The sequence below is a fragment of the Chiloscyllium plagiosum genome, unplaced genomic scaffold (assembly GCF_037043375.1).
Source record: "Chiloscyllium plagiosum isolate Xiang-an unplaced genomic scaffold, Cpla_swu_hap1 HiC_scaffold_3, whole genome shotgun sequence".
In the NCBI taxonomy this organism is placed as follows: Eukaryota; Metazoa; Chordata; class Chondrichthyes; order Orectolobiformes; family Hemiscylliidae; genus Chiloscyllium; species Chiloscyllium plagiosum.
Genome location: NW_028270141.1, coordinates 76,172,264 through 76,186,205, shown reverse-complemented (window position 1 = coordinate 76,186,205; position 13,942 = coordinate 76,172,264). Strand labels below are relative to the sequence as shown.

Here is a 13,942-nt window from a genome sequence, read left to right as displayed (position 1 = left end):
TCTTAATTCCTTTTGCTTAATAGACTTCTGTTTTATTATTGAGCTCAAATATATGATAGAGGCTCTATTCAGATCAGTGGTTAGCCAACCACCCCTTCTACAGGATAAATACTGTCACTGCATTGGACCTTCCTCCATTTGAAATAAAAATCTCTCATTCCACAAATGCTGAATACAGCAAACAAAAAAAATTCATTTACGGAATACAAGTGTCAAAGACAAGACCAACATTTACTGCATATTCCTAACTGCCAATGAGGAAGTGAGCTAGCTTCTTGAACCACTGTAGTCAGGGGTGCCAGGTACACCCACAGTGCAGTTAGGAAGAGAGTGCCAGAGTTTTCACCTGGTGACACTGAAAGGAACAGCTATATGTTTCTAGGGAAGGATAGTGAGTGACTTGGAGGGGAATTGGCAGGTGATGGTGTTCCCATGCATCTGCTGCCCTTGCCCTGTGAGATGGCAAAAGTCACAAGGTGTGAGTGGTGCTGTTGAAGGATCTGTGATGAGGTGCTGCAGTACATTTTATATATTGTATTCTGTGCTGTCAGTGATCGGAAGGATTGAATGTTCAAACTGGTGGATGTGGTACCAATCAACCTGTCTGCTTTCTTCCTGAATGCATTGAATTTGAGTGTTGTTGGAGCTGCACTCATCCAGACAAGTGGAAAGCATTCCATCATACTCATGATATGTGCCTTTGAGGTATTGGTAAACAACTATGACCTGTTCTTAGCCACTGTACTTACACAGCATATCTAGTTACATTTCTGGTCAATGGTAAACTGCAAGCTGTTGATTGTGGGGAATTCAGCAATATGGCATTGAGTATCGAGGGGTGATAGTCAAATTTTGTCTCGTTGCCTTGCAGTTGTGTGACAGGAATTTACCATGCCAGTTATTAGCAACAGCCTAACTGTTATTCAACTTGTGCTGCACATGGACATGGATTGCTTCAGTATCTGAGATGTCATAATGACTGCAGCTGCCATTCCACTGATTCCCTTCAAAATCTGCCAAAGCATTGATGCCACATGTACCCCAAGCACTCCTCTTTAAATTGGAAGGGGATGGTAGAATCGCAGTCTACTGTATCCTTAACAAAGATCATTATCTCTAAATGACCTATTTCAAAATGAGAATGATGTTCCTGTGTGTGTTCTCTTCTGCCACTGGTAAAATATAGAATTGGCGTGCTGACATTGAAGGTCTGCCAGAGGCTACCTCTGCAGTTTTGCTCATTTCTGAGCTGTGAAACTGCAATGACAGTGAGTGATCTGGATTTCCAGCAGGCATCAGAAAACTGATATTGGGTCTGGAACCCACTCTTATCTTTAACGGGCCATCCAGTGTAACCTCTACACACACAACCCTATTAAAAGTGCCATCTATCTCTGAATAATGCAGTAGCACTAAGGCAAGACAAACGACAATCTCACTACCTTTTCCAGCTGCAGCCAGCTTTTCTTTCTCTGTAAGAAAAATAAGTTTAATTTAAACAGTGAACTTTCCAGGGTATAATGGAAGAATACTTCATAAAGTGTCTATAAAATACAGAATAATTGTGAATCAGTATGGTTTTGTAATGTTGGCCAATATGTATATGTCATGAATACAACCACAGCTATGTCAGGATACATGTCTGGCTTAACTTTACCACTATCAGTGATGCAATCTTTTGAATCAGAGGCTTGTGTCTCACTGGAGGTAGTCATTGTATAACACTTGTGTAATATAATATCCCAACTATGCCTGAATGATGTCCAAGGCATGTTATATATGGATAAAGGCTTTTTCAGTTTCTGAAGGGTCTTCACATGATGCTGAACAAAATGCAATCAATCGTATTGTTACAACCTGTTCACAAAAAAAGCAGTTTCTCCAATTTGTCACAATTCTAGACAGGGCAACTGAAATTGTTAAAGTCCCAGGTGAGGCGGGATGAACTGGATCCCTTGCTTTATTCATCCATGTTTCCCCTGGTTGGTTTGCAACGAGGTTATATTAAAAAATGTTTTTTCTTGTCTTGCTCCCAAAACAAATGAACTTACCTTTCAAAAGGAACCAGTTTAACCAGGCTTTATTAAATTAACAAAAGAGTGAATTTATTAGTTCCCAAATGTGAGATCAATAGGTATACACAGATGAGGAATAAGAAGTCCAAAAAACAAGAGCAAAGAAAGAGATGTGGAGCAGTCTCTGTGTCAGGAAAAATAGAAAACACTGGGCAAAATCTTAGAGGGTTCTGAGCAACATGACTATGTTGATATTTGTGCAGAATCAAATGAGATATCTGGAGAACTTTGGGAGCAGCCTCCACCTTCTATCTCTTGACAAGTGGTGTGGTGTGGTTCATATTTGGCAGCAGCAAGTTGGCAATGAAGGCAATGATTATCACTTGTTGAACACCTTGTTCAGGGTACAACTCACCTCAGTAACATTCATATTCCTATCTTACCAAATACGCCAAACAAGATAAACAAAAATCTCAACAGATCAGAATGGATACTTGGCAACTTCAGCTCACCATTTACTCTGAAGTAACTTCACATGCCAGGAGCAGCAGAAAAAAAATGAGATGTTGACCTGGTGAAGTTACAGCACAGGATCACTTTCATGACAAACAGCGTTAAGCAGCCGGTGACATACAGAATTAGGCAATTGTACATCTAACAGATCAAATCCAAGCTCTGCAGCCCTTTTCCAACCAGTCATGAACAGTGCAGGACAATTGAGCAGCTCATTGGAAGAGAAAGTTCCAGAAATATCCTCATTAGAATGGGGATCCTAGCATAATAGTGTCAAAGATATGGCTGAAGAAGAGGCAACAATCTTCAGCAGGAAGTACCGATAATCCACCTCAACCTCCTCCAGAAATCCCTAGCATCACAGATGTCGGTTTTTATCTAATTCAATTCACTCCACATGATATCAAGAAACAGTTGAAGATTTGTGCTCCAGAACCTTACTATGTTGCTAGCCAAGCTGTTCCAGTACAGTTACAACAACAGAATCTACCTGACAAAGCGAAAGCTTGTCAAGCTATATCCTGTACACATGAAGTAGGACAAATCCAACCCAACCAATTACTGCCCCTTTAGTCTGCTGTTTGTCAGTAAAGTGGTGAAAGGGGTTTTCAACACTGCTATCATGCAGCACTTGCATATCAATAACCTGGTATGTTTGTGTTCCACCAAGGCCACTCAGATCCTGGCATGACTACAACTTTAATTCAACATGGACAGAAGCGCTGAACATCAGAAGGGAGTTGAGAGTGACCACCTTTGACAATAAGGTTGCATTTGAATCATAGAATTTTACATTCGATCCATTGTGTGTATCCAGCCCCTTAAAGAGCTACCCAGGTAGTCTCATTCTCCAGTCCTAATTCCATAGCCCTCTGAATTCATCATTCTCAAATATATTTCCAAATGTCTTTTGAAACCTCCTATGGAATCCGCTTCCACCACTTTCCCAGGCAGCACATTCCTAATCCTAACAACTCTCTGAGTAAAGAAGTTTATCTTCATCTCACTTATAGCTCTCGCTGATAATCTTGAAACTGTGACTGCTAGTTACTGACAGATTAATTAGTGGAATCAGAATTTCCATCTTAACTCTCTCAAAATTGATTATAATATTGAACATCTCAACAAAGTCACCTCTTAATCTCAGTTCTGAAGAAGGGTCACTGGACCCAAAACATGAACTCAGATATTTCTACACAGATGCTGCCACACCTGTGGAGTTTTTCCAATTATTTGTTTTTATTTCTGATTTTCAGCAAATGCAGCTACTTCAATTTTTGGTTTCACCTCTTAATCTTCTCTGCTCCTAGGAGAATGAACTCAAATTCTCTAATTTTCCTTGTATCTAAAATCCCTCATTCATGGTATCATTCTAGTAAATCTCCTTTGCACTATCCCCAAGACTTTAACATCCTTGCTTAAATAAGGTGCCCAGGACTGAACACATTACATCAAATGTGTTCTGACTGATGATTTGTATAGGTGTAGCATTTATTCCTTGCTTGGGTTCTCTATGCCCCTATTTATAAATGTAAGGAGCCTATAAGTCATCTTCAGAAAATCATGGATGCAAACCAAAGCCCCTCTAGATTAGCTTCTCTACAGTGTGGAAACAGGCCCTTCGGCCCAACAAGTCCACACCAACCCTTCAAAGAGCAACCCATTTCTCTCTAATGCACCGAACACTGTGGGGAATTTAGCATGGCCAATCCACCTGATCTGCACATCTTTAGATTGTGGGAGGAAACCAGAGCACCTAGAGGAAACCCACGCAGACACAGGGAGAATGTGCAAACCCCACACAGACAGTTGCCCGAGGCTGGAATTGAATCTGGTTCCCTAGCACTGTGAGGCTGCAGTGCTAACCACTGAGCCCCCGTGCTGCCCTGAAGGTTGTGTCATTGAGCCTGTATTGTCTCTGCATGTCTCTTCTAACAAAATGCATTACCTCACATTTCTCTGCATTCAAATTCATCTGTCACGTGTCTGCCCATTTGGCAAATTTGTCAATGCCCCTCTATTATCACGTAGCATCATCCTCACAATTCACTATTTTCACTATACAAGGGTCCCAACTCAGATCCAATTTCAACTCATTTCCAATCTGAGAAATTCCCTTCTACACCTGCCCTATGGCAATCTGCCATACTTACTCAATCTGTCCTACATATGGCCCTAGATCCACGGCAATGTGGTTGACTCTGAACAGGCCTCTGGGCAATTAGGGATTGGCAGTAAGAACTGACTAAGCCGGTGACCCCGAATGGAAGCAAAAACATAATGGAAGATGTCACCAACACGGTTATCTAGCAGCACTTTCCTTATCAATGACCTGCTCGGTCTTTTTTTTTATTTCAAAAATATACTTTATTCATAAAATATTTTGATGATATGTACAATTGGTCATGCCATACATATGTAAACATTCCATTTCTTTGCATACAGAGATAGAGTAATCATTCGTATATACAGGTCTGTAAGTTTACTATCCATATATTTAGCTGAGCTGTTAGCGGAGCGCACTTACTGCGTGGGCCCCAAGTTCTTTGGCAGGCAGACGTTACATGGTGGTCTTTCCCCACCGTGCCTTGGCAGCAGCTGCCCCAAGCTTCAGCGCATCCCTCAACACGTAGTCCTGGACCTTGGAATGTGCCAGTCTGCAACACTCAGTCGGGGTCAGCTCTTTCAGCTGGAAAATCAACAGGTTTCGGACAGACCAAAGAGCATCTTTCACCGAGTTGATGATCCTCCAGGCACAGTTGATGTTCGTCTCGGTGTGCGTCCCGGGGAACAGGCCGTACAGCACGGAGTCCCGCCTCATGGCGCTGCTCGGGACAAACCTCGACAAACACCACTGCATTCCTCTCCAGAACCTCTTCTGCGTAGGCACATTCCAGAAGGAGGTGAGTGACAGTCTCGTCCCCTCTGCAGCCACTTCGTGGGCAGCGTGCGGTGCGGCTGAGAGTGCGGGCGTGCATAAAGGATCTCACAGGCAGAGCCCTTCTCACCACCAGCCAAGCCAAGTCTTGGTGCTTGTTGCAAAGTTCTGGCAATGAGTCATTCTGCCAAATGGCTTTGACAGTCTGCCCAGGGAACCGCTCGACAGGATCTGCCCTCTTCTTTCCTAAAGGGTCTCAAGGACACTACGTGCTGACCACTTCCTGATGGACTTGTGGTCAAAGGTGTTTTTCTTCATAAATTTCTTCATGAAGGACTGATGATACGCGTTCCGTGGCAGCGAGGCCAGGCCCATCCTTCGCAACACCAGGGACAGGTAGAACCTCAGTACGTAGTGACACTTGGTGTTTGCGTACTGGGGATCCACGCACAGCTTGATGCAGCCACACACAAAGGTGGCCATCAAGGTGAGGGTGACATTTGGTGTGTTTTTTCCCCCATTGCCCAGAGCTTTGTACATCGAGTCCCTTCGCAGCCTGACCATCTTTGACCTCCATACAAAATGGAAGATGGCCCGGGTGACTGCGATGGCACAGGTTCTGGGAATAGGCCAGACCTGTGCCACATATAACAACACTGAGTGCCTCACACCTGATGACCAGGTTTTTACCCATGATGGAGAGCGACTGTAGCTTCCATCTACCCAGTTTCTGCCTCACTTGCTTGATACACTCCCCCAAGACTTGGTACACGTTCCAGCTCCTCCGAACCAAATACCCAGCACCTTCAGGTGGTCAGTCCTGACGGTGAAGGGGATGGAGGATTGGTCGGCCCAGTTCCCGAAGAGCATGGCCTCGCTCTTGCCTTGATTTACCTTGGCCCCCGAAGCCCGTTCGAACCGGTCACATATGCACATGAGTCTGCGCACGGACAGCGGATCCGAGCAGAAAACGGTGACATCATCCATGTACAAGGAGGCCTTAACTTGCAGGCCCCCGCTGCCAGGAATAGTCACCCCTCTCAGGCTTGCATCCTTCCTGATGGACTAGGTAAATGGCACAATGCTGCACACAAACAAGGCAGGAGAGAGAGGGCAGCCCTGCCTGACTTCAGATCTGACTGGGAAGCTATCTGATTCCCACCCATTGATTGAGACTGCACTGACAAGGTTGGTGTAGAGCAGTCTGATCTAATTGCAGATTCCCTCCCCAAAGCCCATTTTGGAGAGAACATCTTTCATATACCTGTGTGATATCCTGTCAAAGGCTTTCTCCTGGTCCAGGCTGATGACGCAGGGGTCCAGCTGCCTGTCCTGCACGTAGGAAATCGTATCCCTGAGGAGTGCGAGACTCTCAGCGATCTTCCTGCCCGGCACAGCACAGGTTTGGTCAGGGTGAATCACCGATCCCAGATCAGACCTGACCCGATTGGCAATGACCTTTGCCAAGATTTTGTAATCCGCATTTAATAGTGAGATCGGTCTCCAATTTCTGATTTCCTCCTTCTCCCCCCTTCCGCTTGTAGATGAGGGTGATGTTGCCTTTCCTCATGGATTCACTCATGTTACCTGCCATAATGCATACTGACATACTCCTCCAGCAGGTCCTGGCCAATCAAGTCCCACAGAGCAGAATAGAGTTTGACCGGTAAGCCGTCCCTTCCAGGAGTTTTATTCTTTACGAAGGGCTTGAGGGCCTTGATCAGCTCGTCCAGAGATAGCGGCTGGTCCAGCCTCTCTCGTGTTCCGTCGTCTAGGACCTCCGTGATAGAGGACAGGAACGACTGGGAGGCCGCGCTGTCGGTCGGCTTCGAGTCATACAGACTGGCATAGAAGGATTTACTGATCCTCATGACGTCAGCCTGAGATGACGTTACCGAGCCATCTTCTTCCTTCAGGCTGCTGAGCATGGAGCTCCCTTTGTGCACCTTCTGGAAGAAGAAACGTGAGCACGTCTCGTACTGCTCCACCGAGCGGATCCTGGACCGGAAGATTATCTTGGAGGCCTCAGAGGCAAAGAGCGAGGATTGCTGGCCCTTCACCTCCTTGAGGTCCTCTGTGACATCCACCCCCATCGTCTGCAGCAGGAGCAGGTACTTTCCTGGAGTTGGGACAGTTTTCACCGCCTCTCTCTCGTCTTCTGAACACCTTTGAGGATGAAGAACCTCTTGATGTTCCCTTTTACTGTTTCCCACCAGTCCACTGGAGACTCAAACAGGCGCTTCATGGTTCTCCAACCTGTGTAATTCCTCTTGAGCTCCTCAATGTTTCCAGGGTCACCAGTTTGGTGTTCAGCTTCCATGTTCCCTTACCAGCCCGCTGCTCGTCCTGTAGGTGACAGTCGGCCAGCAGGAGGCAGTGGTCAGAAAAGAACACTGTTTTTAATTTCAAAAATATACTTTATTCATAAAATATTTTGATGATATGTACAATTGGTCATGCCATACATACGGAAACATTCCATTTCTTTGCATACAGAGATCGAGTCAGAAAAGAACACTGGCTTGCATGAAACCCGTAGCACTCCAGCAGAACCTTGCAAAACTGGAGCCAGTGGGAATTATATGGAAAAGCCTCCATTGTTTTGAGTCTTAAACAACACAAACAAGATTGTTGTGGTTGTTGGAGATCAGTCATCTCAGCTCCAGGATATCTCTGTGAGAGTTCCTCAGGATAGTCTCCTAGGCCTAACCATTTTTATTTGCTCCATCATTGACCTTCCTTGCATCTGCTGTCATAAGTGGGGATGTGAGCCGATGATTATAGAATGTTCAGTACCTCAAATAATAAAGCAGTCCACAGTCAAATAAAATAAGACCTGGACAATATCCAGGTTTAGACTCGCAAGTGACAAATGACATTTGTACCACATAAATGGCAGACAATGAGCATCTCCAACAACAGAAAATCTAGCCATCACCCCTTACAATTCAATTGTATCACCATCACTGAATTTCCCCAGTGCCAACATTCTGGGGTTACCATTGACCAGAAACACAACTGGATCCAGCACATAAACACAGTGACTACAAGAGCAGGTCAGAGGTTAGGAATACTGCAGCAAATAACCCATCTGCTGATTCCCAAAACCATTTACAGGGCACAAGTCAGGAATATGAGGGAGTATTTCAGAGTCCAAAGATGCACAGTTTAGTTGGATTAGCCATGTTAAAATGTCCACAGTGTCCAGGGATGTGCAGGCTAGGTAGATTAGCTATGGGGAATGCAGAGTTACAGCGATAAGTGGGGGGGTGAGTCTGGGTGAGATGCTCTTCAGACAGTCAGTGGAAACTCGATGGGCCAAATGGCCTGTTTCCACACTGTTGGGATTCAATGATTCTTCTCCTCACTTGTCTGAATGAGTGTAGTCCAATGACATTCAAGAAGCTTGACACCATCCTGGATAATCAGGACAAGCAACCCACTTGATTTGCACCAAATCCACAAAAATTCATTCCATCTACCACCAGTGCTCAGTAGCGACAGTGTACACCATCTGCAATATTCACTGAAGAAATTCACTAAGGGTCCTTAGATACTAACTTCCTAATCCATGACCACAACTAACTGGAAGGACAGGGACAGTTGCTACATGGGATAGCACAGCTTGAGTCCTGAAGAAGAGTCAGCGGACTCAAAATACTAACTTTGCTTTCTCCCCACACATGCTGCCCGATCTGCTGAGTTTCTCCAGCAATTTCTGGCTTTGTTGCAGATCTCCAAAATCCATTTTTTTTTATTAACTCTTTATAATTGCTGACCTGTAGTCAGGGTCTATTAATTTGCAATAAGGAACAATTCATATTAAGTACAGAAATCTGGTATGCGCCATTTGCTCAGGTCTTAACAGACAGCTAAATTGGGAATATTTGTGCACTTTAATAAAATCTTTCTTGTTATGACAATACTTGGCAAATCTGGGCCATCAAGGTCTGTCATTCCAGTTTTTCAGCATCTACAAATATGTGTTCCTATCTCTTATCAAAGTAGTTGGAGTTCTCCAGTCGTATCAGTTCCTAAACCTGATGGGTCAACTCGATAATACACAAATTACAGGAAAATAAATGCAGTAATAAAAACAGACTTGCACCCAATTCCTCAGTTAGAAGATTGTTTTGATTGTGTTGGCAGTCCCACATTCTTTACAAAGATTGATTTATTGAAAGAATATTGGCAAATAATTTTGACATCAACAGCTAAGGAAATATCAGTTATTGTTATACCAGATAAGTTTTTATCGATTTCAAGTCTTAATGATATTTTAAAACACTCCAGCCACTTCCTGAAGATTTACAAAACAAATGATAGCTAGTGTTTTTAATTGTGTGATTTACACAGATGACATTCAATACATAGCAACACCTCAAAAGAAAATGTAACACAATTAGAAGCCAAAAAATTGTTCATCTTGCTGAAGAGAATAATATCATTGTTCATACAATATCAAAATGTAATGATTGTGGGAATAGAGTGAATATTAAGGTGACAAGTTACATAGATGTGGTAGGTAATGTGTGAATGAAGATAGATGAACGTAAGTCTAACGTTTTGAGCTTTCATCAGTATATTTTCACATCTACATCATAATGTGTCACAATGAGAAATAATACTTCATTCCCCAGGGATGAAGGTACTTTGGGAATACAGGTTAATATTTAAGGGCTATGTGGAAAATTTGAAAGATATGGAATGGCTTAATCATTTTCTGGGTTAAACATGATGTGTCAACATGTGCAGAGTACCAATGCCACCTGTTTTTCACAGAAAACTCAAGTAACTTTGGCAAAAAAAAAGTCAAGCTAAGATTTCAATGTGACAAGAGATGTGGTTTATTGTTTAAATTTTTGGAAAACTTGGCTTTTCAAAACCTTGGGGGATGGCGGCAGGGAGGTCACTATGATCTTAGTTCTATAGCAACTTGGAATTCTGTTTCACAGATTTAAGGAGTTGGTAAAGAAAACACAGAGGAAGCTGCAAGATACTGTCATGGAAATTCTCTTCTCAGTAGAAATTCTTGGGAGCCTGACAGTTTCCAAATACAAGTACCGCTGAAAACTAGTTTATGAAAACTGAAAAATGGATGCTGATCTCATTCTAAAGACTCAAATCCAGGTTGATTGTAATCTAAATGGAAATTCCATCTTCAGTCTATGGTGTCTGCAATCCAACTTTATCGACAGGAAACATGATGGATGTGAGAAGTCATCAGCTACTATTCTTTTTCCTAGAGTTTTGGCTCTCAGACATTGTTTTCTCCTTTTTGTTTTTTTAGAACAGACATGTCCTTTTTTAGATGTGGGAGTGTGCCTACTTTGAAGTGTATTATTGCATCTTTATCCTCATTATGTCAAAATCCCTGATTCCACACAGATTGCTATGGTTCAGTCTGACCCACGATCTTCTTCAGGGCAATTGTATTGGGCAATAAGTGTTTCCCTTCCATCTCACATTCCATCTTTAAAACAAAAAGCATCAGATCAAACCTGTAGATGCTTTACCTTTTTCAGCAACACCAGGTTTCTTTTTCTTCTCTTTCTCTATAAAATGAGAATAGCAGCTTAGCTTTATTTTGAAACAATCTTCATGAGCATCATTACAATTGGCATAAAATATAACCTTTATAAAAACAGCAAAAACAAACTTATGTTCAGTAACTATTCTGTGTGGCCTACAGGCATGCAATATTAAAACAGATGATACATTGAACTGCACCATTGGGCATCATAGGGGAACATCATGCCTCACCTACAATCAGTGTACTTACACCCACAAATGCCAGAAAGATGGGGAGAGATTGAAATACATAAAGAACAGTTAATGCTCAAGCTGTGGAAAGCATAAAAGGCACCCTGACTCAATCGGTTCCTCCATGTTACCCCACAATTGTCCAAATACCTCACACTAATCTAAGATGAACACAGAGTGTATCAAACATTTTATAGACTTCAGAAACAGGCTAGAGTCCTATCTAACCACACAGGTTATATAGAATGTACCATCATGTCTGAGAATGTGTGGAATTGGGAAGCAAATATGCATATATGCCCATGAATCTGAATCATCTCCCTCATTCTGGTCATGCCTAGTTGTAATAATTTTGTATTTAACACGTGTGATTTATCACATTAGGAGGCCACACAGAAAATCGTAGTTGGGATTTGGACATTGGACAACAGTGTGTTAGGTCAGAGGTCTACATTAAAGAGCTGATTTGTACTGATGGTCTGGTGCAGCATGTTTACAACACTAAGCTGGATACCTCATCAGTATTGAAGGGTGGAGGAGTGTAAAGGAGTGTAAACACTGTATTAATTAGCTTGGACCTAGACTAAGGTCCAAAAGGGGGAACTGTCAGAGTTATTCTAACCTTCCCTGGAATATACTCTCCTTGTGTACACCTGAATAAACAATTGATAAACTCAAGACTCCTGTAGTAAACTATTAAAAATAACCACAACATCAATTTATGAGAATCCAAATCATTTTATAAATTCACTGAAAGTTGTGGCTATTAGATGAATGGGTAGTGAGGACTGATATGAGGGCATAAAGATGAGTGAGCGAAGGGCTTTCAAGAGTTAGGGGAATGGGGTGAAGTTATATAGATGAAGAATGGGTACAGAGTAGTGAGGCGTTAGAGATATAGAGATAGGAGACAGAATAAGGGTCAATATGAAAATGGAGGATATAAGAGTATGGAGGTGTATGACGGTGAGGTGAAATGGTGCATAGGCATGTGAGAAAGTAGGGAGATTCATGGAGTGTAAGGAGACGTAGGAGCAGCAAGAGGTATGTGGTGATATGAGCATGAGATAGGGCTGGTTAGATTTTGAAGAAATGAAGAGGGGTAGCTGTTCAGGGCCTTTATGTTTATCCACCAACTAACGCTAATATCCCAGGGAATTGCAATGGGAATTTTAAATTGCCCGCCGTGACATTGACCTTCAATTTCAATATGGGCTTGCTTTGGAGTCAGCATAGAGTCATAGAGCACAGAAACAGACCCTTCGCTCCAACTAATCCATGCCGACCAAGTTTCTCAAACTAAAGTAGTCCCACTTGCCTGCATTTGGCCTATGCCCCTGAAAACCTTTCCTATTTGTTTACCTATCTTAAATGTCTTTTAAATGTTGTAACTGTACTTGCACCTACCACTTCCTCTGGCGGTTTGTGCCACTATATGAACCAGCCTCTGTGTGAAAAAGTTACCTCTCAGGTTCCTTTCAAATCTTTCTCCTCTCACTCTTAAAATATGCCTCATAGTTTTGAACTCCCCCACATAGGGAAAAACCTTTCTCTTAACCTTATCTATGCCTTTCAGGATTTTATAAACTGCTATAAGGTCACCCCTCAACCTCCTATACTCCAGTAAAAAGAGTTATAGCTTTTACTTATAACTCAAATTCTCCAATCCTGGTAATGTTCTGGTAAACCTTTTCTGACCCTGTCCAATTTAATAATAGCATTCCGTATAGCAGGGCAACCAGAACTGTACACAGTGGGTCCACCAAGGTCAATATGATGTCCCAACTCTTATACTCCACGGTCTGAGCAATGAAGGCAAGTGTGTTGAACACCTTCTAAACCATCTTGTTTTTCTGTGATGCAAATTTCAAAGAGCTATGTACCCAAACCCCGAGGTGTCTCTTCTCCAGTTCATCCTCACCAACCCAATGATAATACTCTTGGAAGGAACTAATAGGCTGGAAATGAGACAATGACATTGGAAAATGGGCCAACTCTTGATTCCAGCTTTGATTAGGAAACACTGGCCCAGTATCACAGATTGAATAGTGGAGAGTGGAATACACAAGGTTTAATTGCCAGTAGATGGTGATAGTTTGGGAAAGGTTGATTTACAAAGGGATCTGGGTGTTCTTGTTGACCAGTCACTGATAGCAAACATGCAGGTGCAGCAGCAGTTAGAAAAGCAAATCATACATTGTTCTTCATTGCAAGAGGATGAGAGTACAGGAACAGTGAGATCTTACGAGCATTGTACATGGCCTCAGAGAGACCAAACCTGGACTATTGTGTGAAAGTTTGGTCTCCTTATCTAAGGGAGGACATAGTTGCCAGCGAGGAAGTGGGATGTACGGTCACCAGGCTGATTCACGTAATAATAGGTTTGTCATAAGAGGACAGATTGGATTCACGGGTCTGTATTCAGTAGAGTACTGACACATTTTAAACTCTGACAAGATTGTACAGACTGGATGCAGGATTTCAACAACAAGGGGTGATGGTCTCAGGATGCACTTAGGTTAGGAGACATTTTCTCACTCAAAGGGTGGTGAACCTGTGGAATTCACAAAAACAGAAGTCTGTGGAGGAGTCATCATACAATTAAAAAGAAATATATTTCAAGGACCTAAAAGGTGTCAAGGGGTATGACAAGGGAGCAGGAGTATGGCTTTGAAATGGTATGGCAATGTTGAATGGTGTTACAAGTGCATGTACTCAGTTGAATGTCTTACTTCAGAACTTATTTTCTTTTGCTAAGTTCCTAGATGTTCAC

General features: G+C 42.7%; 1 protein-coding gene across 50 annotated transcripts in view; it reads right to left on the bottom strand.

Moving 5' to 3' along the window:
• The window catches only part of trdn (triadin), a 462,709-nt gene that overhangs the window by 186,654 nt on the left and 262,113 nt on the right, over positions 1 to 13,942 (bottom strand). For 47 of the 50 annotated variants that reach the window (XM_087980725.1, XM_087980732.1, XM_087980853.1 and 44 more), the window contains 2 exons: positions 10,923 to 10,961; positions 1,443 to 1,472 (listed from right to left, as the gene is read on the bottom strand). In XM_087980725.1, the coding sequence (XP_087836851.1) occupies positions 1,443 to 1,472; positions 10,923 to 10,961 (69 nt within the window). The remainder of the gene's footprint in view (positions 1 to 1,442; positions 1,473 to 10,922; positions 10,962 to 13,942) is intronic. The other 3 variants (XM_087980724.1, XM_087980823.1, XM_087980864.1) reach the window with 1 other exon arrangement.